Source organism: Molothrus ater, chromosome 9 (genome assembly GCF_012460135.2).
Source record: "Molothrus ater isolate BHLD 08-10-18 breed brown headed cowbird chromosome 9, BPBGC_Mater_1.1, whole genome shotgun sequence".
Taxonomy (NCBI): domain Eukaryota; kingdom Metazoa; phylum Chordata; class Aves; order Passeriformes; family Icteridae; genus Molothrus; species Molothrus ater.
Genome location: NC_050486.2, coordinates 24974894 through 25000759, shown reverse-complemented (window position 1 = coordinate 25000759; position 25866 = coordinate 24974894). Strand labels below are relative to the sequence as shown.

General features: G+C 39.4%; 2 protein-coding genes across 2 annotated transcripts in view; both read left to right on the top strand.

The window, feature by feature from the left end:
• EPS15 (epidermal growth factor receptor pathway substrate 15) overlaps window positions 1–21518 on the top strand; it is a 47874-nt gene extending 26356 nt beyond the window's left edge. The window contains 13 exon segments of the mRNA XM_036387482.2: window positions 353–425; window positions 5057–5218; window positions 5695–5892; window positions 7722–7919; window positions 8486–8560; window positions 8893–8983; window positions 10234–10269; window positions 11096–11232; window positions 12858–12927; window positions 14120–14196; window positions 14698–14860; window positions 17562–17740; window positions 19604–21518. Of these exon segments, the coding sequence (XP_036243375.2) occupies window positions 353–425; window positions 5057–5218; window positions 5695–5892; window positions 7722–7919; window positions 8486–8560; window positions 8893–8983; window positions 10234–10269; window positions 11096–11232; window positions 12858–12927; window positions 14120–14196; window positions 14698–14860; window positions 17562–17740; window positions 19604–19750 (1606 nt within the window). The 3' untranslated portion in view covers window positions 19751–21518.
• A 3596-nt stretch (window positions 21519–25114) lies between these two features.
• The window catches only part of TTC39A (tetratricopeptide repeat domain 39A), a 43125-nt gene continuing 42373 nt past the window's right edge, over window positions 25115–25866 (top strand). The window contains exon 1 of the mRNA XM_036387487.2: window positions 25115–25194. Coding sequence (XP_036243380.1) covers window positions 25160–25194 — 35 coding nt within the window. The 5' untranslated portion in view covers window positions 25115–25159. The remainder of the gene's footprint in view (window positions 25195–25866) is intronic.

Here is a 25866-nt window from a genome sequence, read left to right as displayed (position 1 = left end):
TCTGATGCAATCCCTCCCACTTTTCCTAGCAGTTTTCATTAGACAAGTGCTCCATAGCAACAGTGAGATCACTGGAGACAGTATTTCATTGATTTCTGCCTCCCGCCCCCTTCCATTTTTGAGCCATTCTTATCACTGGAGTGCAGTTGGTGGAAAGACAGGGGGGTTTATGCAGAACACTTCTGTGGGCTTCTGTCTTGTAAATAATTTGGAAAGCAGGAATCCCTCACATCTTTTTTGTTTCATGTTTCACTATGTATTTAAAGAGAGATACAGGCTTAGGGGGCTGGATAACTGTACCTGCTGTAGCTGATGTTCTTAAGTATTCTTGCATTGTTTGCTGGTCTTCCAGGGAAAAGAATAATGTAGAGCAAGATCTGAAGGAGAAAGAAGATGCCATCAAGCAGAGGACAAGTGAGGTCCAGGTAAATAAACCACCAAATTTTGGTTCAGACATCTGATATTGCACCATGTGCTGTTTTAATGACAGTGGGATTTCTCAGTCTTTAGATCACGTCACTTATCCAGTAAAAAGAAAAAAATTGGTAGCCAAGAAAAATAATGTACTTTGAAGTGTATTTTAAATATAATTTTGGGTTTGTGTAGGTGTGTATATTTATATAAATGTGCTAGCTCCTATAGGATATATAGCATGCATGGGGTTTTAAATGAAAAATATTACAAAAGACTAGATTTTTCTTTCTTTTTTTTTAAGCAAGATTATCTACTGTGTAATTAAAACTAAAGAGGACACTGTAGCAGTGTAAATTGTTTAATAAACTTAAGTGGCTGAATTAAAAGGGCTTGTGTATCGGGCTGCTTCTTAAGAGGCACAGTAATTACCAGCTAGGGAGAAATGTTGCCTCAAATTAATTTTGCCTAATTTAAGTTAATTTTATAAAGAATCTGTTGATTTTTATTTGAAAGGATGATATTGAATTTCTTGAATATCTGAAAATCTAAATTTACAAGTGTTTTGCAGATGTTAAAATTATGCAGTCAGCATCAGTGTTTAGAGTGCTGACAGACTAGCCAAGCTCTGAATTAAATATTGCAAAGCAATATTTCAGTTAAATTCTCAGTTGCTGTTTAAAAAAAAAATCTTCAGTGTGATATCTGACCATTTATATTTATTTCTAAATTTATTTTAAGAATCTATCATTTTCCATAATCTTTACTTAAGAGCAAATAATGCAAGATTTCAGCATTTCAATTTGGGTCGGGCTGAAAAGGAGCTAATGTGTTACAAGAGTTGTGACTTTTGTGCAGGGTTATTTAATATCCTTGGAGTCTGGATGATAATTAATAGTGTGACCTTTGAGGAGATAATCAGATGCTGGCCTGTTGGTCGTGCTGGCAGCAGCTCCAGCAGCTGCAGGAATGCGTGTGGAAGTTGCCCATGCCTGAGCTCCACGGTCATTCCCCTCCCCACCCTGCAGATTCCCTTTTCCCACTGTTCACACAATTCTCAGGGGCATTCCTGGCTTTGCACACAGGATTATTTTGTTGGTGTCTTCTGGAACCTGTGTTGGCTCATGTGAGGGTTGAGTTTTCTGGTGCCTTTGCACAAAAGGTTTGTAAGCTTGATAAAAACCTTACCTTGAGTGTTCCAGTGTCATCCATGTGTGTTTGACAGGCAGCAGAGTCCCCTGAGTCTCTGCATCCTGAGCAGTGCTGCTGGGAGCAGCTGTCTCAGGTCTTTAACCTGTTAGTGGTCACACAAGCTATTGTTACATATAGTTACAGAGTTGTGTCAGTCTGCAGAGAAGGAACAATCTATTATGGGCTTGTCAGAAAAAGGAGAAACCTCCAGGATCAAACAGGAAATGGCTGCAGCATTTATTTAATCTGCTGGCCCTTTATCTTTTCTTATTCCTGGCTGGTGGAGGACCTGCATGTTTCAACAAACTTTCTAGAACTTCAGAGAATAATAGGACAGATAAAACATATCTTTTCCTCATGCATTTTGTTTCTGGTTTTATTCTAATGAGGACATTTCTAAAGATGGTCTAACAAAAAACCATTTTGCTCTAACCTGCCTCCTTGTTTCAAGCTGATTTTGTGGCATGACATTTCAGGGTTTCTGATACCAGAATTCCTTCCACAGACCTGTGAGTAATCTCAAATAGAGCCATGGTCAGTGATCAATCAAACTGGTTTGTATAGCTGAAGGGGAAGAATGACAGACATTTTTTCTTCTATAAAATAATTTCAAAACCGTGTAAATAGGTACTAAAAAGCAAAGGCAGAAAAAGAGTTGTAAGGAAGATGTAGCATCTAGATGGGGTTTAATGTGCTTGTTAAAATATCAGCTCTTTAGTAGCAGAGACTAAAGGGTGTTTCCTCAAAGTTACATGCACTGAGTATCCCTCAGAATTGGATTTTCTTTTTCTCTATTGCAGTGCACCAATGCCATTAGAAAGTCAGCGAAGTTTTACTTTTCTGTCCTCTTGCAGGCTTGACATTGTCTATTACATGAATTGTCTTGAGAAGGACAGACAGGCAAACTATTAAATCCCTTGTCCATGGAAATATGGATTCCTAAACTTTCCTCATGCTACACTTTATTGGCATGAAGAGTTACAATGATCAAAAATCTAATACAAGGATTGTTACCATCAGAATGGCACTTTGTAACACCTCAAGTATCTTAGGGGTTTTCATTTAAAATCTCATTTAGTGCTTGATCATTAAGATGCTGCTTCCATGCTGAAGGGTGTTCTTTGAAATTGAAGCTTAATTGGAGCTTGGTTTAATTCATGAAGAGGCATCTTTGAGTATGATAGCCAGTTTTGTGTGTTGTATCTATTGTAGCCTTTAATTCTGGAGATGTTAGGTGCATATGTGAACAAAAATCACCACAGGTTTTGGGTTTGGTTGGGCTTTTTTCCTTCTTTTCTCTTCTGGCAGCCATCAGGCTTAGTTAGGTCTCTTCAGTGCTTCTCTACTGCTGTGCCTAGGACAGAAAAAAGTGGAGATGATCTATATTTAGCTTGTGTGGATGTGAATTCTTGCTTCCTCTAGGAGAAAGGAGGCTGAAGTCTCTTTAAGCTGTTACTTTTTTCCTCCACTGCTTGTGTTAACTGTCAGCTGATCCTTGCTTTTCAAAGCCATGTGAAAATGAATGGATCAAGAGTGTCCCAATTATCCAAGTCAGTAGCTGCTCTGAGAGCTTTTTGTGTGCACATTGGTTTTTCTCTCCTGGGTTAGAAATAACCAGTATTTTTCCTAGTCTGACTGCTGTATACTGACATACTCTTCACTGAAATTCAGATTTGATTTGGGGGAGTTTTGGGGGGGGCTTTTTGTGGTTTGGTTTGGGAGATTTTTTTGCATGGTTTTGTGGTTGATTTTTAAGGTAAAACCATCTGTGATGTATCTTTGGGTAGCCCTCCAGTTGTCTTGAGGTTACCTAATTCCCCAGCATCTGACTGCTGCATCATATGCCTTTCTATTCCTATCTGGCTTTTTGTCCTCCTTATGTGGAGGTGTTAGCACACAACACATGGATAAACTGTCTCCCTCACCAAAAAGAACCCAAACAAAACACCCCTAGAAAAGGAGAGCAGGATTATAGCTTAGAGCAGCACACAAATGTAAGATCTAATCAGAATTTCATGTCTGCTTGCTTTCTTATCCTCCCTAATTTTTTTTTTCTCTCTGTTCATTTTTTATTGTTGTTGATTCTTCCTGAAATTGCTGTATTTTCTCAGAAAGGCTGCAATCTTCTCTTTTCATCTAATACTTTTCCTTTTGGATTAATCCTTTTTGATCTCCCTGTATTGTCTCTTCCTCCTGACTTTGACGATTCTTTCTTCTTCCTAAATTCTTTCCTTGACATGTTTTTCAGTGTTGCCTCTGCAGCTTGTTGAAGTATAACCATTCCTGTTGCTCAGAAGTAAAGTAATTATTTTATGATGCTACTTAATGTACTTAAAACACAAGACACATATTTGCTGCTCTTGCATAAATCAGAAGATTCCACATTGTTGTGTAGGAAATGTGCATTTTTTACCTGTACTGGTACATTGAAAATAACTTTTTGGCTGATCCTTGCAAAATTGGGGGCAGGAATGCCCTAGGAGGCATTGCATTTGGGTTAATGGTCTTTCACCATGCTCCAAAAAACAATTCCTATCTTTGGCCATGTGTTTTTGAAGGGGGAAGGAGCAGAATAATGGATTTCTATTATCATAAAATCCCAGAATGTTTTAGGTTGGAAGGAGCCTCAAAGCCCATCTCATTCCAGCCCCCTGTCATGGGCAGGGTCACCTCCCACTATCCCAGGTTGCTCCAAGCCCCATCCAGCCTGGCCTTGGACACTTCAGAGATGGAGCAGGCACAGCTTCTGTGGGCAGCCTGTGCCAGGGGCTGCCCACCCTCACAGCAAAGATTGCTTACTAATGTCCCATCTAAATCTGCCCTCTGTCAGTGTGAAGCCATCCCCAGTGTCCTGTGACTCCATGTCCTGATAAAAAGTCCATTTCCAACTTTCTTGTGAGCCCTTTTTCATTCCTGGAAGGTGCTTTAAGGTCTCCCTGGAGCCTTCACTTCTCCAGGGTGAACAACCAACCCCAGCTCTCTCAGCCTGTCTTGATAGCAGAGATGCTCCTGCCCTCTGACCATCTTCATGGACTCCTCTGGGCTCCCTCCAGCAGGTCCATGTTCTTGATAAGAAACTCAAACATAAAACTAAAGACACAGTGCTAAAGCACAGGACAGAGACCCTGTAGCAGCCTGAATAAAGACAACTTTGAACTTCCAAATGAAAACCTGTCCTCTGTGTGAGGGACACAGTTCATCTGTGTGTTGGTGTATGATCTCAACACTTCAGTGAGATTTGTTGCACTGGAGAAGAGCAAAGGCAAACAAGCTGATTATTTTTATGTCATTGAATTAGAATCTCAGAGTACTTGCTTGTCTGGTATCCATGCAGGCTTCTGGAAGATAATTTGTTGATACTTTGAAATCTGGGTTAGCACTGCAGTTTGTACTGTGGAATTCAGTGGTTAAGGGGAGAGAGGGAACAAATGTCAAGCTGTGTGTTTTATTTCAGGATCTCCAGGATGAAGTAAAGAGGGAGAGCAGTAATCTGCAGAAGCTGCAAGCTCAGAAACAGGAAGCACAGGAAACCCTTAATGATCTTGATGAGCAGAAGGCCAAGTTGGAAGAACAACTTAATGACATCAGGCAGAAGTGTGCAGAGGAGGCCCATTTGGTAAGGTCTGGTGGCCAGTGCCCTTGGGAAGCATAAATGCCTTGTCTTGAAGAACTCAGCCTTGCAGAGTTCCAGTTGTAGGGGCAGGAAAAAAGCTTTAATGAATAAATAGCCTGAGTGTCAAGGTTTTGTGACCAACAGAGTATAGGAAATACATCACTTGCTTCAGTGTTCCTAATTTAGTGTCAGTGTGTCAACAAACATACTGAGATCTACTTGCACACAAATAAGGTTTAAAGCAGAAATGTCTGTATTGGTCAGAAAAACAGCTAAAATGCTCTGTTCTTATTGAGACCAATAGAGAATTAACTGTTTATTCAGGTATGATCTATAATCTCTGCAATAGCTATGAGATTTTTTTACTTTTTCCGGTCATAAATAATAGTATTTGGAAGTGTTTGGAAATGTTGTGTGAGTTTTTGGTTGTGGGTTTTGGGGTTGGTTTTTTTTGACTTAAAATACTGTTCATGCTTTAGATTGCCATGCTGAAGGCTGAAATAACAAGCCAGGAATCAAAGATTTCAGCCTATGAAGATGAACTGACCAAAGCCCAAGAGGAGCTGAGTCGCCTGCAGCAAGAAACTGCAGAGCTTGAACATTGCATAGAGTCTGGGAAAGCACAGCTGGGACCTCTTCAGCAACATCTGCAGGATTCACAACAGGAAATCAATTCAGTAAGGCAGTGTGAAAGACCCACCCCCCAAAAATATTTTGAGCTGGAAACCTTTAGTGTGGTTTGCCTTAAGGGGAAGGCGTTGTTTCCTTTTTTCTTCACTGCTTGCTCATGTCTTTAGTTACTTACACATGTGTTCTGTGCTAGTAGTTGTTAGGATTTTTAGAGGCTGACTTAAGTCACTCAAAATTCTTCAGGGTCTTTTATTAATTAAAGGGATTAATTTATTATAGTCCATAAATAATTTGTCATAATGTAATGAGTGAAAAATGGCTGATGCAGACTTAAATTCTCTGTGTCCAGTAGTTATTAAAGTTTTCATCCTCCATGGCATGGGGCATGCTCTCACTATTCTTTAATTGATGTGAAGTCAGTATAAAATTACTGATAGCATTTACTTAGTGCATTGTTGAGGTGGGAAGGTGAGGTGGATAGAAGAAGAAATTGGGTTGAGATGAGACCCTGAGAGGCAGAGAGCCCTGTGCTTTGAAGTGGCTGCTGTTGCATGAGCACTTTCAGTTCCTCTCTGTAATCAGGGATCTGTTATAACTTTGGTGATGCCTGAGCTTGCACACCCTTTCCTCATGGTTCTCCTTCCCTGTTGCCAGCTGTGTTATGTATTAGCCACTCACACTGGTACCAAGTTGAAAAGAAAAGGCAACCCTGAGGTCAGCCATTTCTAGGCTCCCTTTGAGCCCTAGAAATAACTGACCTCAGGGTTGGTCATTTCACACAATTCACATTTGTGACTGGCTAACGAGTCTTACAACGTTCCTAAGTTCAAAATCTGGCTTTTAGTTTAGAAACTGAGAAGCAAACAAATGGATTTTTTCGGCATTTCATCACAGGTGGAGAGAAGGTTATACCACTACAGTGTTTTTATATGGCAAGAGTGCTAGCCATGAACAGATACAAGACTGATAATATAAGTGGTTGTGCTTGACTGTAGTCTATTTTTTTACTGGGTTTTATAACAGTACTTCTGACTTTATGCTCTTGACTCCTAAATAAGGAACAGTAGGTGCTTTGGTGCTTTAGGCAAGATTGTCTAATAGCTGGTCTGAGGTCAGTTAACTTAAAAGATACCTGATGGTGTCTTTGCTGACACCCCAGTAACTCTATTAGGTCACTGACCTAGCAGAGTTCCATGGGATTTGGGCACCCAAATATCTGGACTAGGTTTATTCTTTTGCATAACCTGCCAGATCCAGTAATTCCTTCATAACTGGTTATAAATGTTTGCTGTAAGGCACTGCATTAAGCATATTGCTGAAATAGTAAAAGATGAATATAAGTGTCTGCTTAGGAAGATATACTGGCTTTTGTAGACTTCAGAAGTCATAGGAGTCATGGGAGTTCTGATAAAGCCTTTTTAATTTTGAGTTTAAGGAAATTGCAAATACATAATCTAGGAAAGAAACACAAACCACACACACACACACACAAACCTCAGTCCAAAATAAAAATAAGAAAAAATAAACCTAACCAAAACTCCTCAGCAAAACTAAACAAATAAAAAAAAACCCCTGAGACCTTTGCAACTTTTCTGATGAGTTTGAATAGCGACAAGTCTTGGTGTTGCCAGTGACAGAGTCTCTTCTTCCTTGGCAAAAGGTGTGTCCTTCAACCAGTCTGCACTTCTGCTAAATAGGTTTTCTGCTTATCTCTCAAATTTCACCCTTTGACTGACAGAACAGGTTTTTATTATATTTGCTTTTGAAAACAAGATTTTCAGGCATATATCACCCACCTTATATTTAGGAGGAGATGGCCATTTACTGGCTTCCATGTGCTGCCATACTGATGCTAATAATTTATTTCTGTTTACAGGTGCAGACAAAGCTTCTTGAGCTGAAAGAACTGGAAAATAACCAGTTTGGCTGGCACTCTCAGGCCCATAGTACACTTGTTAATGGAACTGTGGATCATTCTAGTCTTAGCAACAGCAGCAGTGAAACTGCAAACCTTAATGAGAATGCTGAGAGGGAAAGTATAGCAGAAGAGGAACAAACAAACCGTGTGTCTCCAGTGAGTAGTGTTTTGCCTGCTTGATCACGATGCATTACAGCTGTGAAACTGGAATAAGTTAAGAATGTACCAAGATTGATTATGTTTTTAAACATTTGCACAACTGAAATTTCGGGGTGTTTTTCTGTAGGACTGATATGTTTCCACATATCTGAAAGTTCATAAGCAGAAAAGGAGGTAATTTTAGTTTGCCTGGAAAGTAGCAGTAACTTTTTTTTTTTCCTGTATTTATTTCCAAAGCAAAATATCATAAATTGAATAGCAGACTTAACATTAAAGGAGAGCAGCTGTCTCCATTTGGTGCAATGAGAACAGAATAAGGAAAAGTACAGAAAATCTAAAACTGTCTTGCTTTAAATGTTCCTCCTTATGTCTCAGTAGGTTCGTGATTGATTTATTTTTTTAAAAACTTTTACAGGGTTTATGAAATAAAGTATGTGCTATAATAAGTATGAAGCTCTTGACGTATGCTTTTGTATATTGTGTGATTCTATTTAAAACTTAAAATTTTATTGTGCAGTCTTATATTTACTTATTTATGGTGAATTGCTTTTACCCTTGTACAGATAAGGAATAGTCCTGAAACAGCAGTCTCTGTAGGAGAAGAGAAAGAGACCCCAGCTACAACTGTTACCAAAAAAGTGAGTTTATTCAGCTTTGGGGGAGGAAAAAATAGGTTAAAAAAATCCTGGTTAAACTGTTTCAGGCTTGCATGATGGTCATACAACAATAGAGGAATAATTGTCACTTCCTACTGCTTTTATTTAGTGTGATGTCTTGAAAACATCTCCTGTAGCAGGCAGGTTGTTGAACAATATTTTGGATCTCCATTGATGAATTATATAGAATTCTGGCTGTCTCTTTGCCTTAAGCTTTAAGAAACCACTGAATGGTAACAGGAGATGACATAACTGTTTTCCATCCTTGCAAGTCTTAAAAATTTGATGTGTTTGTCTCTGTCTGCATTGCCCAGGAAGATCCATTTGATGCTGAGTCTCATCCCTTGCCTGATCTAGTTTCTGAAGCCAGCTTAGAGTTCTTCCAGTCTGACCCTTTTGTTGGCAGTAAGTAAACATTTCTCTCTAAGAGCAGATTTACAGAAACAGGTCTTGTGTGAATGCATCAGACTCATCTTCACCTTAAGACTGCTCTTTATAGGATAAATCTGAAGATGTGTGGGTGACAGGAGCCCGAAGCCAATAGCATTACAGAAATAGAAGTGATAGAAATGAGAGTTCTGGGGTATTTCTCCTTCCTTCATCTGGACTTCCTAATGAGCTCTGAAAATTGCTCCTTTCCCTCATTGCTCCTCCTGAGGGCTTCTCTTCCCCATCCCCTCCATGCCTCTGCCCTGGTGGCATTTTGGCTGTAAAGGTGTGGGCAGGCTTGTGATGTGTGTGGTGTCAGTGATCTGATTGACAGCCCCAATCCACAAAGGGGTCAGCAGAGGGTTCTCTGGGCTCTGCTGTGGGGAGGGTGTGGGTGGTTCAGAATGAATGGCTGTGGCCTATTTCTGGGGAGTTTGGCTCTCAGAGCAAGGTAATGTGGAGCTGCACCATCTGTTCATCTTGTGGAAGTGCTGGGCTTTATTTTAAGAACTTGCCATTGACGAATGATGTTGCTCTGCTCTTATTTTTTATGGAAGGAATGATCTGCCTATATGGAGCCAATAGGGAAAGGGGAGTTATTTTGAATTAACTGCTGAAGCAGATGTTTTCAGCCACATTAATATGATTTTACACCCTTGCAGATCAACATGGTCTGATCAATTTAGCTTGTATTGCTTTGAAAGGAAAATAAGCTAAATTTGTTTCAGATCACTTGGCTTCTGAAAGAATGTCAGTGCAGATTGAATATTTTATGAATAAATTAAACTAATTTAAAACAGTTGCAATGTCTCTATGTAGATACTGCTTGATTATTGTTTATATTGAAGTGATCTTACAGCAAGGCTTTTCTTTCAGAAGAGAAAAGGTCTGTCTGTTAAGAACCAAACTTTTGGGGGTAGATACCCACAGCTAAGAGACAGGATATCTGTCTCTCAGATGAACATGAGAAAGTAGAAATGAGTTGGGATCATGCATCCAGTACTGAAGTGAACACTTAGGAGCTGCCATCCACAGTGTCTGTGGCAATTAAACAAACCTGGGACTCATCTCAGTAGCCGGCCTGGATTACTGCAGTGGTAATACTGCAGAATGTGGGTGTTTGTGGACAACAGCCAACGGAAATGCAGCTTGGAGATGGCTGATTCTCTGTGTGTTTCATGATGGTAATAAGCTCTTTAATGAATATTTGCTTTTCTTTTGAACAGATGATCCCTTCAAAGATGACCCTTTTGGAAAAATTGGTAAGTAACTTTATAACTCATAATGGTTTTGTTTTTCTAGATGGTTCTTGCTAGTGGGGAAAATTGTCACCACTTTCAGAGAAAAAAAGTAGGTGGAAATGTCACAAAAAGTTGTGATAGAATATACGTGACATTAGCACCTGGCCGCTTATGTAAAAGCTTTTCAGAGAAGTCCAGTGCCAGTGAATTTTGCTCTTGTTGGAAGTTCCTTAGCTGGGATTTAAGTATGTGAAAGTGATGAACAGAAGATCCCAAACACTTGCTGCCTGTTTTATTTGCAAAGTATTGGAACTGTGCTCTTTTAAGGGCTCTTAACATACCAACTTCCTTTAGAATCAAGTATTGAACAGGTGGGAAGTCTCTGTTTAGGTCAACTGTATAGGCAATGTCATTGAATTGTTTGCTTGGTCCTGAGTGAAGTTACTGGTGGCAAAAAAGCCAAATAACCAGTGGGAAAGCAACAGTTAAATAGGGTAGAGCACCAAGTGTCAAATAAGAAACATCAGTTGGGCTTGGGAAGTGCCAGGAGAGTTCTTAGATGCATTAGGTTTTGTAAAATGCTTCATTTTTAGGGACTTGGTTAAAGAACCTGTATGCTGAGATGATTCTGGAACTGCTGTTCCATGATGTGCAGAAAACGTTGCCTTGTCTGATGTTTTGAATCACAGAATACAAATTATTCACAGGCAGATTTCCTACTTCAAAGCTTCTTGGCCTTAAATGTGTCACTTTGCAGCAGTATGAGAAAAGGTGATACATTGTTTAGTTTTTAAGATATCAGCTAAGTAAAGCAAGCAGAAATATTGGGGAGATGTTTACTTTTTAGATCCCTTTGGTGGTGATCCCTTCAAAGGCTCAGACCCTTTTGCAGCTGACTCTTTCTTCAAACAATCCTCCACCGACCCTTTTGTGACTGCTGGCACTGATCCATTTAGTTCTGCAGACAACAGTAATAATACCACAGTAAGTCTGGTGTCACACCTTTTACTGCTTTCTCTACGTGATTTGGACAAAATAACCTGGTTTGTACATTTAGACATGCTTTAAAAAATTGATATTCAGAAATCATATAAAGGTTACCTCTGATCCCCTGGCTCTGTCTTGTCTTTTTGTGTCCTATTTTCTAGAAATAGTCACAGATGAAATAGAAGTAAAAATAAAAACATTTTTAAAGTATTTAATTGTGGACCTTCATTGCTCCACAGCTAAGAGCATTTGACAGTAATGACTTAAGCTCTGTCATTATTTAACAATGACTTAAGCTCTGTTAAGCTTTAGAGCTTTCCAAAAACTCTCTTAGTTGGTGGAACATAATAAATGGAAATAAAGTCAGGATCAACCTCATCAGGTTATGCTCAGACACTTGATTTTTGCCTCCACATGCTATAGGGGCAAGAACTATGTGCTGTATTTTATCTGAAATCTGATGTGGTGTGTGGGGTTTCCCCTCAGAAAAGTCAGATTTTTATATAGGTATATGTTTAGGTTTTGGTCTGATTTGTTTTTTTTTTAATAAGAATCACCAAAGGTCTCTTCTAATGTGGAGATGCCTACTGAATGTCCCTCTTTCAGGGGTGCTTCAGTCTAGCTTTTAGCTCACATTATAAATGAGCAGTGACTGAATACTCTTGAGCTTTTAATAAGCTGGAGGTGGGCATAAAACTCTCTCTGGTATATAGAACTTGTTGAATATGTAATATTTAAAGCTGATAGACAAACAATTGAAGCAGCTGAAATTCTTCATGCCATTAACTTTGTCTCCATTCTTTTGCCATCTCCTTTCGTTTTCAATGCTGCTTCTGTTCATGCCTCACTTCCAGCTTTGTGTAAAACATAAAACATGCATAGACATAAATAAAACTCAGATACATGTGGAATAAGAAGCAAGTTAAGTGGCTGTAGAGTGTGCCTGGGGTGGACCCACAGCAGCCAAGAGTGAGAAATCAGTGCACCTGGCAGTGGTGGTCCTGCCCTTGCCCATGGTGTGCACATTGTGCAGATCTCAAGGTCCTGTTACACACCACAGCCTCCACCTCCAGCCTTAAAAACTAGATTTCTACAATTTGTAGTACTTAGCACACTATCCTTTTCAAAGTCGTGGTATTCTGATGTAATCAGCTCTTGGTCTTATTACAGTCCAAAGGAAGAAAAAAACCAGGAAGGTCAGAGCTGTGGTGTGGGATTAGCAGTGGATTCTTGAGATCTGTACTTCAGAACTGAAGTTATACATTCATCCTAAATGCTTTACCACACCTCTCTGGAGTGTCAAAATCTTAGATCTCCTTGAAGATGGCTCTGGTTGTAGAAATCTGAGACCAAAATGAGCAGTAGATATTGTTGACTGTTGCATTAGCTGTTACCAAGTATGTTGTACATATTGTACCTTTTTTCCATCCTTTCAAAATATTAATCAAAACAGAGAGGAAGAGTTTCTGTTAATAGGCTTGTTTACTGATGCTGATAAAAGCTATTTCCAGAATGTGTTATCTTACAACTTCTAAACTAAAATAAATGGTGACTGTATTCTTAGATTGAAGAATCTTTTAAGCTGAAAACAAATTTCCCTCCAAAGCAATATTTTATTTTAGACAGAGATATCAAAGAAGAATGATCCTTTTGCTCCTGGTGGAACCACTGTCACTACATCAAATGATCTAGGTAAAAGTAGATTGTAATATCAAGCTTCTTGGGTTTTATTTTTGCTTTTGCTTGCTTTTGTTTCTAGGCTTTTAACTGAATTTGCAACAGGGCATTATATGGATTTCCCTTGTGTTCTGAATTTTCCCAAAAGTGTGACATAAGGTACCTGTTTTCATGGGGGATGTTTATAACCCAAAACTGACTTTATCTGCAGTATGTATCACTGAAGACTGATTCCACAAAAACTGTTCCTCTGCTTTACTAAAACTGGGGCAGTTCCTGATCTAAGTGTTTGGGCTTTTTGGATGGTCTGTACTGCTTCCCAGTGGGGTTGTTTTCAGGGATTTCATGTTGCTGTGTAAGTAACATCAGGATAGCTCTGCACCACAAGAGTAGATGTGGAATGCAGTAACTCCTCCACTGAGATTTTTTTACTGCTCAAGTTTGCTCCATCTGTGACTCTCTCTCATCTGAGGGCTAAAGATGTTTTAGGGAAGGCTCTTAACTCCTCTTTTCCTAAACTGCACTTGCAAGTGATAATCCAAAACAGGAGTCTATGTGTGATTTTGTATTGTAAACCTACTAATTTTAGTTCTAGGGAAAAATGGTGTTTTTTAGAGATGCAGAAATGAGTATGGCACTTCCTTCTCTACTGTACTGCAGTTTTCACATATTTTAGGCACATGGGAATGAAAAGGTACTGTTGAATTAGACTGGGATGATGAGGTTCAGGTATTTGATTCCACAAGTGGGTCTGCAGTCAGAAAAGAGCTCTGGTTCATGTTCATATATATATATTTACACACATAAATTTATATATATATATGTCTGTATATGTATAGGTGTATGCACACAAAAAGCACCTCTGTGTGTATACATACATGTATCTTGGTAGAACATTTCCAGTAGTATGGTTATTTGGTACTTTCAGTGGAATTTAAATTGTTTTGATGTAGGAAAACTTACCAGTATTTCTTTTGAATTAATTCCTTCAGATTTATTGTTCTTAATTGGAAGTTGACACTTAGAATTTTTGAAAAAGTTTCTTAATAATTTGAAATGCTCACCACATAAAATACTTCAGTTGAATTACTTGAAGTTGCAAAATATGTAATAGTTTCTATTTAGTAATAAGAGTAGTGGGAATTTTTCTTTTCAGTCTTTTATATTTAACTTTTAATCTTATTCTTGGCTTGATTTGTGTATTTAGCTACAGACCCCTTTGCCTCACTGTTTGGAAGTGAATCCTTTGAAGGTGGCTTTGCTGACTTCAGCACACTGTCCAAGGTAATGTGGAGCTGCTGCTACTCACAGAAAATGCATGAAACTGCAGTGACAAGGCAAAGCATACTCAGTTTCATTACAGTTTTGCCACTACTATACATTTATAATGGCTGATTTGCTTGAAAAAGAGGTCTTGATAGCAAATTGTCCTGAAATTCTGTGAAGAATGCAATGTAATCTTTTCGGCTTGATAAGTATTTTCTCTCTATTTCCAGTGATGCTATAATTAATTTATTTATTTGTAAATTTGCTGATTTTAGCAGCAAAAGTATTACTTCTGCATGTTTAACTGCTTTCAACTTTATAGTGCTGTGCACAGTAACCATTCCTGATTTTTCTTTCTGTTCAATCTTCTGGAGTATGTGGATATGTGTAAAAACAGACAAAAGTATTTTCTTTAGTCTTAGTCCAAACTTCTAGTTGTGATTTAATATTGTATCATTGAAGAGAATGTCTGGTAGCACTGCACTGAAAATGTGTGTGTTGCTGTTTTGTTTTTTGAAGGCCAACAATGAGGATCCCTTTAGCTCTTCCACATCAGGCTCTGTCAGCAGTGTCACCATAACTAAAAACTTGTTTGAGGAAGCACCAGCTAAAAATGAGGATGTTCCTCCTGCACTGCCCCCTAAGACAGGAACTCCCACCAGGCCCTGTCCACCACCACCTGGTAAGAGCTGACACTGAGATGTGCTCACAATCAGCTGCTTCATGTTGGCAGAGGGACAGGAATCACGAGGGGAGGGCAAAGGGTCTCAGTTTAAAATAAACGAGCAAGATGTGAAACAAGTCCATTCCTGATCATTTCCTCAAAGTTTTGCATGGTGTTTGGGATTGGAGTTTGAAGACACAAAGGATTTAGAAAACAGGAAAAAAGACTTGTTACAAGTGTGTGCAAGAACACAGCATAGCTGCAAGTTAAATAGTTGCTAATGTGCTACACTGTGAATCTTGAATTAAATTATGCTTAAAGTGAGAATTTACTGTGCTTTGTATGTTGCAAACACAGATGGGTTTAATGGAAGATGAATTAAATAGGGTTAAAGAACTGGCTTAGATTTTCAGGTTAACTTTTTCTAGGTGGCCTTGCCAGAGATCTGTAGCAGTAACAGTAATAAAGCCAAGTTCCCTGGGCTGTTTTCCCCTCAGTGATAGTGGAGTTTCTGGGATGTTCCATGGCACAAACCACTCTACTTTCCAGAAAAGGCCATGATTATCATGAATAACAACACCTTCTTGTGCTTGCAACAAGGCCATATTACAACGGGCTCCTCACTCTCAGTTTGGTTTTGCAAATATAGAAGAATATATTTCTAGTATTCCTTTAAAAATTTCTGTCCTCTGTTTCATTGTCTTTAAAAATTCTACTGCATCATTTGTTTCACTGTTACACTAAGTGGATGAGTCTTAAGGTGTTTTGAGAAACTGGCATGAAAGTTAAATGTGTATTCATCTTTTCCTCAAAAGAAGGGGAGCACAGTAGATACAGGAGTGCTCATACAGAAGTTTAAACTCATCTGTTTGATTTTTAATGTTGGTGTGAGATCTGGTTCATGCTAATGCCTTGCAAGTCATCATTTCCATTGTAAATAATATTAAAACAGCTGACATGGCAAGTGGTGATAATTTGAATGTTTGATGTTGGTCCTTATTTAAACATAAAAAGGATTTCTGACTTGATTGTATGGGAGTGGCTGTGACGTGGTGCACTTTTGGAAGGCAAGCTTGTAGGGGTGGAGCAGCAGCTTCCTCAGCAACAGATAATTGGGAAAAAATAGGTGGTTTTGATATGCACACTAAAAATGTGATTATCTTGATAAACATTCCCAATTAATTATTTTCCTAATGGAAATAAAATCTGAGGTACTTACATTTAATTATTTCTAATTACTTCCTTGGTTTGATTTGAAACAATGGAATGCTTTTTCAATGAAATACCCAAAAATCTTTCTTGTAGTTCTTCTCTCTGCTGGAAAGTGTGTAGAAGGGCTGATGCCTCTGAATTCTGTTGCTTCTCTAGATACTGATAAACATTCCCATTTTTTGATTTTGGGGAAGATTTGGTGATTGTGTATTTTGTATTCTTACAATTATTAACCCTTCTCATGCAGAAATAAAATTCCCTGGTTGTCATTTGGAGATGCTTCTCCCACATTTTTCAAGAAATAGGCAGGCATTAATTGTAACAGAACTGTAAAATCATAGAATGATTTGGGTTATAAGGGACCTTAAAGATCATTCAGTTCCAAGCCCCTGCCACAGGCAGGGACACCTTTCTCCAGAGCAGGTTGCTCAAAGTCCCATCCAGGCTGGCCTTGAACACTTCCAGGGATGGGGGAGCACAATATCATCAGTGATACTGATGATAGAACATCATCAGTGAGAGAGACAGCAGGGTTAGCTGGGAAGTGTCTAAGTAAATAATATGTTTCCCAGGGGATGTTCTCCAAATCTCTAAATCATTGCCACATGAGAATCTCTTTTCCTCTTATGTAGTAATTTTAGGTTAATTTTCAAAAATTTTATATGAAATCATAAGCACCTTTGTTCAATTCTGTAGTTTTAATCTTAAATGGAAACAGAAGCAAGTTCTAAAACACAGCCACTGCAAGTGTGGAACCACTTGCAGAACCTGGTAGCAGAATTCAGGAAACTGCACTGAAACCTCTTGTGTAAACAGTAACCTACAGAGGGAGTGGAGGGGTGAAATTCAGCTCAGCTCTTCTTGGAAGTAATTGGGTTAATGTCCTCAATGGTGTTGAAAGTTGACTGGGCTTAAGCTGAAAAAACCCCAACAGAATAAGTGGGGGTTTGTCCCTGATTCTGTTTTTTTGCAGCTTCTTAGGCAAGAATTAACAAAGCAGCTCAGCCTGTGATTGCTTGTTATCATACTCCTTGTTTTAAACTGCAGAAATTCCTGGTCTTAGCTTAGGGAGAGGACCATAGTGTTTTGAAAACTTATAAATGTAATGTATTTCTGCTCTCTGAATAAAATTGTGCTAACTTGATCCAAAGAAATAATGAAAGAGCCTTGCTGGAATGATCAAAGACAGCTGATAACCAGAAAACAATACTGTGCTGACAGAATAGGTGTTCAAAACTGTTAGAAATTCTCTTTCCAAAACAGTTAATAAACTGTGTTCCTGACTCATTAACATACATGTGTTCCTTTTTACCTGATTACCCTTTCAGAAAGTGTGGGCTGTACCCTCATTTTTTAAATTGGCAACCCTTCCCCTGAAACTACAGCTCCACTAGTTTGTGGGAAGTGGTTGCATTCTAAGTAGCTTTTGAATGGGTTTTTTTTTTACTAGTTTTGGCATGTTATTACCTGCTATCTGAAATTCATTTTAAATTCATTTTAATCTAAGGGAAAAGACCTATCAATCAAATAGACTCTTCAGATTCCTTTAAGTCGAGCGACCCATTTCAGCCTTTCCCCACCCCAGACATTCCCAAAGAACAAGAAGCAGATCTATTCTGTGATCCATTTGCTCCCACCAGCATCAGTAAAGAGGCTGACCCCAACAATTTTGCAAACTTCAGTACTGTGAGTAAACGCTTTTTACATTTGTTTCAGTTAACGGCAGCTTTGAAATGTTCACACTGAAGTCTTCAGTCTAATTTAAATTATTAAAACATATCCCATGTACACAAGGGATATTGCTTCCAGTTAAAACAGTGTTTGCATTTAGTTTACAGCTGAGGCTGTCCTAAAACAAAATGCTACAAAATGTTGTAGTTAACGTTTAAATTGCATTGGTTTTATGCCTTTTTTCATAGAGATCTTCTAGCTTTTAGAGGAGAGGATTTCAAAAATATCTATGTTCTAGGGATTATTCATTTTATCAATGTGTGCAGCAGATTTAAATTACAAACCTATAACAAGCACACTGTTAACTACCCAATTAAAAAAAAAAACCAAAATGTCATTTTAATTTAACTGCCACTGAACTGTGGTCATAATTTTAATGTACTGAAATACTGATAAACAGCCTCATAACAGTGTATGTTAATGAAATATAATTTGATGAGTTTTGAATGGTTAGTAAATTCCAGACTTATGCACAATGAAGTAAAGTAGTAAGTGTCTCTTTATAACCAGAATTCATTTCATAGAAGTCGTGGTGTCCAAGCAGTAGAAGCAAATCTAAAGGTTTGTGCATACCTATATATTATTTTTTTTCTTTTGAGCTTTTGCAAGTAGAAGTTTTGAAAGGCATCATCTCACTTTCAATCCTGTTAAATGCAATTTGCATTTACAGTATCTTGACCATACTGCTCTCTCTGTTCAGGCCTAATAAGCTACATGCTTGATTGAAGTAAACTAAGGATTGTCAGGCTCTCAAAGTAGACTTGCACTGGTTGGTGTGTCTTGGAGCATGGTAACTTCTGAAATGTGGTTATCCATCTGTGGCAGTGGTTAGGGAGACTGAGAAGCCACTTTGAGAGGAGTGGCAAAAATTTTTTATTATCTTTGTGAAGGAAATAGTGTTATTTTCCAGCTGCAGTTACTAAAAATACTGAGTGCACTGTGGAGAAAACTCAGGTGTTTCTGCTTTTATTTCCCCAGGATGTAGCTCAAAGCAGACCCCTGGAGTCTCTAACCTCTAACCCTTTCAGTTAATGCTGGGACATCCATGAGGACAAGGGCTTCACCTACCTCTTAATTTTTCTGCATGTTTGCTAGGAAGAAACTTTAGCACAATCTTTTGTGTTTTATTTAAGATAATACCCTTAGCTGTCTCTGATTTATAATCATTGTACCAGAGGTATTTAGTTCACAATCCGTTCTCACCAATATACATGGAAATAATCTGTTATTTTTCCCCCTCTAATATCATGCTGACCTTTCTCTGTATTACTACCAGCTTTCTAACTCTACAGTTACCCTTATCATTTTGCTGCTTCTTGGCAGCAATATTTGTCATCTACACATTCAGAAACAGTCAATCTAGAGCTAAATTTTTGCAGTCATTTTCACCTGGAAAAGTCATCCCTAATGAAATCAGGATAAATCAGGACGGCGTACAGTGTGAATAGGAGTGTGCTTTGCAAAATGTTCTCCTGATTTATTCAAAGGTTTTCTTGTATGGACTGGTATTTAACCAAATAAAACTGTATTTAAATTATAGCACTTTCTGCTCAGTAACATTTTAGAAACTTAATACTGAAATTTGAAACATGGCATATTTCATTAAAATACATCCTTTTGATGGCTTTAGTGCACTTCTTAGTAGTTAAACCTTAGACTAATCCAATTTAGTCTATTACAACTACAAAACAAGTAATATTTGAAGACTAGAATATCTATAACTATTGAAAAACTAATTGTCCCTTAAACTGACTGTTTGGACAGTAATAATTATCACTGTATTATTAATCTGTCTTATTTTGTCTTTTAAACTTGCAGTATTCTACTGAGGAAGACATGATTGAATGGGCTAAGAGAGAAAGTGAGAGAGAAGAAAAAGAAAGATTGGCAAGACTAAAACAGCAAGAGCAAGAAGACTTGGAACTGGCTATTGCACTCAGTAAATCTGAAATATCAGAAGCATGAAGTTTAGAATAAGATTTATCTGATGTAAACTGTTTTGTCCCTTTTCCTGAGTACCTAACCTATTTAAATGTTAATCAGAAAATGCATATATACAAGAAACTATGAAAGGTTTTAAATTTCTGAAAGTGATGTGAATGTTTCTGCTAAATTTAATCCTTTTGGTTATTGTTTGAATAATTGTTAAGTTTAGCATTCAGTTTCTCTCAAGTTTTCAGGAGAGCAAAGCTACTTTTCCCAGCTGAAAGCAAATCAGTTTATAAAATGCAGTTAGAGAGATTGGGGTTTGACTGTAATCTATCAGCAGTTGGTAATTGAGCATAAAGTGAACACAGCAATTATTCTGTCATGGCTGACTGTCTCCATCAAGCAGTTAGTCACTGGAAACCTTTTATTCTTCTGAAGGGGTTTTAGTAATGCCAGAGTTGGAGAGTGCTTTATTTTATATGTATGCATATAGATTCTTTTTCTCCTCATTGAAGATTTTATGTTGGGTTTAACATAATCTTCATGAAGTCTCCATCAGAAAGAGTATGTCTTTCTGAAACCTTTGTTGCTTTTCCTGCATGATCATAGGTTTTAAGACAGACCTGTTATTTTGTTTTATAAAGCAATTAAACTGAAAATTCATGTGCATTTGCTGTTGGCTAAGGTGACTGTCAAATTGTGAGACCCCACTGCTATTTGAGCCACATTTGCCTGTGAAATATGCAGCTGAACTGGCAAGTTAATGAGTTCCATTTGAAATAGGATTGAAAATAGAAAGAAAAAACAGGTAGTCTGATTTCTATTTTTTTTAACCACAGTTGTTTTCTGTATATGTAATTTATTGAATGCCAACTGATAGTTGCACCTTAAACTGAATGATTTCTGAATGGTCACTGAGTCAGAGTAGGATTGATAGAATTTTAATGAAAATAACTTAATGAAAATAACTTATTGTTCATTTTGAATGAATTCTATTTGGAAAATCAGTTTCATTAAAATAATTCCAAAACCAATAATCTTGTACCCTATCTAAGAAAAATGGATGGCAGCAGCATAAACATCTAGAAGGGGGTTTTTTCTTGCACTTTTAACCTGTGGTATTTCTTTTGAGGAAATTGAAGTGTTTCAACACAAAGCACTGGGGCAAAGGGGGAGAACTCAGCCACACTTCAGTATATTTAAGCTCTTCCCATTACCTGTCAATGCTGCTGTTGCATGAGTTTGAGGGTTTTCAATTTTTCAAGAAAAAATGAGTAACCTGACTGGGATGGTTTTTCTTTTGCACTGGGAGATGAGCATTTAAACACCTGCTCAAAAAAAAAAGTAACTTAAAATTTTGCAAGTATTAAATAGTTATAACTTATCTTATACATCTTTGTAATGAGTGTACACTAATCTTGCAAATCATATGCTTAACTGGATTACATAGTTTCTTATCTTTTGTTAAAAATGTATACTCAGTGGACCAACACAATATTATATGTATATATTATATATATATTCCTGCTTTCCTTTATGGGATTTAAAGTTTTGAGTCATTTGATGTTACATTTCATGTTACTGACTCTGACTATAGGACTTTTACTCAGACTACCAACAAACCACTGCTGTGAGCTAAATGGCATTACTTTATGAAGTTTTAACTGTTTGTTTTGTTGGTTTTTTTTTTTAAACAACCTGTTCAGGTGGGATTAGCCTCTATTTATAGACTCCCCTTTTGTTTAAAAATTCTAACAATAGCCTGTAATTATGAAGAAATAAAGTTTAAGTACATAAATGTGAACTGTTTGCCTGTTTTTTTTCAAGAGGGTGCTGTGAGATGCAAAGCCTTGTGTGCATGTATTGCAGTGTGAGGTGTCCTGACTGCAGCCTGGTGTCTGTGGCCTTTGCCACCGTGCACACCTGCCAGGGTCACCCTCACAGGAATAGGATCCAGTGGCACAATTGTGTTGTCTTGTGTTATTTCCCCAGTAACTTCTCAACAGTTTCATTTACCTACCTAAGTTTAAATTGGCTGTTTCAGAATTTGAATATTTAGTAAATTTATGACTTCAGTTTCATGAAGTTTTATGAGTGTTTAATTATGCTTTAGCCTGAATCTTCTACGTCATTGTGTACAGGGATGTGCAACTTCATGGTCTTGTGTTTGCAATACTGACAGATGGTAATTTAGGTGATACCAGATTTAGATAGCAGAGAGTAAGATTGGGAAAGTAACGTAATTGTTCAAAATATTGGCAACTAAAGTCCTATGTTTTCTTATGGAATTCTCTATCATGTCAGTGAATACTCTTGAATTTAATTCCATTGTTAACCAGAGTGAACATGAAGATTGGCTTTCAGATGCATCAATTTTTTCTTATAAGAAGGAAGAGAACAGTGATTTTCCCTAATGAAAAATCTTTTTTGATCTTTTGTGGTCGGCAGAGTGGAGTTTAGTTGCCCATGTTAATGTTACTGAACTCTTGAATTCTCTGCAGAATTGTGTTTGCAGGGACCTCTGAAGCTTAAATTAGAAAAGGTGCAGAAGTAAAGAGGAAGGGAGGGAAGACAACATGTTATCCCAGAAAAGGTGGGAAGGAACTTGTAATTCCTCAGCTGACAAGCCATCAGTCAGTAATATCCTGAAACAGAAGTCATTTTTATCCACAAGCTCTTTAAAGAAATGAGGAATAGCAAAACACACATAAATAACAGCAGCTGCATTCCCATTTCTTGCTCAGAATACTTGAGAATTCCTGTGGTACCAAAATGGAGACATCTGGAGCTGCCTGGACTTTAGATTTTAACTGAAAACAAAGAGCATTAGTTTTTAGAGCAGGTGATAGAGGGGGAAAATGCTGCATTGTTTGGATGTGTGTTCAGGAGGTCAGGATGTTGTTTCTAGTTATCTCTTGCTGATTTAATAAGTGAGTATGGACAAACCACTTCATGCGAAGCCATTTCCTGTTCTGTAAGTGATAACAGGTCTCGTAGTTATTACATAACTGCCCTAATCTGGAAAGACAACCTTGTGCAGAGTAAAAGGAATTTTATCCCATTTTGCTTTTGTATCCCGTAGATAGGATCGAAGTTATGAGGTGTTTTCTCTGTTGGTATAAGCAGCCAGTTGCAGTCCTGTACAGGACTATACAAATAACTGGAAATAAATAAAGAATTTAACAGAAGTGCTGTTTTATACAAGAAATTAGAGGGTTTAGTTTGCTGGTAATACAGGGAGAAATTCTTGCCTTTGACTTCAGAGGTCTGTCCTGGCGAGAGCTCCTGTAACACTGCAAATTGTCGGCTCTCTCAGGTTTGCATGTGCCAGACTCACTCTGATCCACACAAACTGATTTTCCTGCCTGGCCAGAGTTACTGTTTATTCTGTTAAGACTATGTAGCATTGAAATGTTTGTATTCAAAGCCAGAAGGTCTTTAGGATTGATTTCCATAGAATGCAGCCTCTCCTGAGATGCTACATGAACAGGTGTGGTCACTTACAAAGAAAAAAGTCATTTTAAAAGACTCGGTGGGTTTTTAGGTAAGATCCTTATAGAATTTTTTAAATACTTACTGAAACTCTGCTTATACCTCCTTATTTTTAAAATTAGGGTCCTTGAGTTCCAAACAGTTCTGAGGATTTTGGAGAGTGAATCTCATTTTGGGCCCACATTCAGTAATAATTTTTACTGAATAAATAACTCAGTTGAGGTTCAAATCACTGACCCTGAATCCTGAAAAAGGTAAAGTACTTGTTGAATGTTACACTCATATATTTAAATTCTCTAATTTTCTTTAATATCCTATCCATTTAACTTAAAATATTTATTTTATTTTACTGTCAGATATTAAAAGCAGAGCTCTTCTCATACATACAATACTATGCTCAGGGGAGCAAATTTGTCCTTCTGTTTTAGCTTTTTCAACTTTGTTCCTACAACATATAATTCTAAAAGTTGTAAAAAGCAATTTAGAGTATATTTTGGGGTGTTTATTAATAAAAATGTTCTTTAAGTTAGCTGTGACTGGCTACTGACAATGGGCTGAAGTGCAGAACTGCACAGAAAGTCTGGCTTCATTGTGAACGCTGGGAGCTGGAATGTATGAGCCTCACAATTCAGAAAATGGAATGTATGTAAACAGGTATTTTATGCTGGAAAACGCAGGCTTGCATTTGTACCAAAACAGCTCTTTTGGCAAAGAAAGCGCGGGAAGGTGCTTGTCACAACTCTTTTTGCTATCCCTCACTGAGCTAAAATGCTCGATTTAGTGGAGACAATCATGACTTCTTGGCTGGTGTCAGAAGAGGGAATCATCCTTCAGTCACTGGATGTCTGCCTCTCTTCTCGGAGCAGCTGCACCCCGAGCACTGGAGCGTGAGCCCGTCCTGCCACCCACCTCTTGTTCCTCACGTCACGAGCCACATTGTCAGTGTGCAGCTAATAAATTCTTTCTTTTTTTAACCTTATACACCCACTGTTCCCGTTAATGTGCCCATTGTTTCTTTATGTCAACCCAGTCCTTCTGTTTGTCCTGCCACACCCTCGGCCGTGTATACCTTTGCCTTCCTTTGCCTTGTTCATTTCCTTCCACAGGCTCCTTTCTTCTGTTAATCTCTTCTGAACTGTTATCCCTGTAACCCTGAAGCTGCGTGATTGATACAACTATAACATAAATAATGGCCAAAGTAATGCAATTTTTTTCAGTATTGCATATTCTATTTGCAATTTCAGTGGGTTTGGTTTTCTTTAATGGAAGAGGCAAGTTAAAAATTGTAAATATTTATTTTGTTTATGAATTTTATGTTAATGAACAAATTAAAGAATCTAATTAGTTAGATCTAATTATTTATTTATGTAATTTGGTCATAACTTGTGTAAGCCCTTTGGGGTGTTACTCCTGTGCTACAACTCGCTGACCCCTGTGCTGGGGGTAGACGGCTGCACCCCGGCAAACCCTGCCTTGGCAGCAGGTGCAAGAGTGCAGCTAATTGATTAACCTGGCGAAATATGTATTATGTTTTCCTCATGCTTTTTCTCGAGAGGAATTAATGACTCTCAATTCCAGCACACAGAAGCGATGCCCGCGTTCCTCTGGGCCGTTCTCGGTGCGGAGCGACACGCCCGGGTCCCGCCCGAGCGCTGCGGCGGGACCGGGGGCAGCACCGCATTCCCCCGGTGCCCTCCCCTCCCATTCCTATCCCATCCCCGCCGCCGGCGGAGGGCGGGCGCTGCCGCAGCCGCTCACCTGCGGGGGCGGCCCCTCCGCCCGGCCCGGCCCGGCCCGGCCCTGCCCGAACATGCGCCGAGGCTCCGGCTGCCGCCGCTCCACACACACCATGCGAGCGGGCTGCGGCGGCCGCCGGGGAGCAGCAGCAGCAGCGCCAGCCGTGCCCGCCGCCCTCCCGCCCTGCCCTCAGCCGCTGCCCGTCGCGACGCCTCCATGGACGCCCAGCCGGCCGGCAGCGCCGGTGCTCGGTACGCGGCTGGGGCGGGCCGGGGGGCCGGGCCGGGGGTCGCCGGGGGCAGCGCCGCCTCCGCCGGGCTCTGGGGATGCTCCGGCCCGGGCGGGAGGAGGGGCCGGAGCGGAGGGTCCGGCCGCGGGACGGTGTGAGGGCGGTGGGGTTCCGGGCGCTGCAGCCGCTGAGGGCAGGTCGGGCCCCCGCGCTGACCCGACCGCCGCTCGGGGCTGGGGCCGGAGCCGCCTGCGGCCGTGGGCCGGGACCGACCGGGCCGGGATCGACCGGGCCATGCCGCGGACCGCTCCGGCCACCGGGCTGACCCCGATGTGGGCAGGGACCGTGCCCACCTGTGCCGGCTGAGCCACTGCGCGGGCACAAGCTGGTTCTTGCACTTTGAGGGGGGTTTCTTTTTTCTTAGACAAGAGCGTCAGCTTGAGCTAATTACATACCTGCGCAGCAGCCCTTCAGTAGTTTTATGCAAATTGCCTTTGGGCTTCAAAGGGTTGCTGAAGAGCGTGCCATGTCTGTGGAAGACCAGGTCCTTTTGCTTGAGGTCCTGTTTGTGCAGCTTGCAACACACCTTGACAGCGAAAGGCTGTTCTTTACCCTGTAACTCAATATCCTCTTGCTCACCCTCAAGAGGGAACTGCAGGTGGATAACTTTCTCCATTCCAGGTGTGCACTCCCA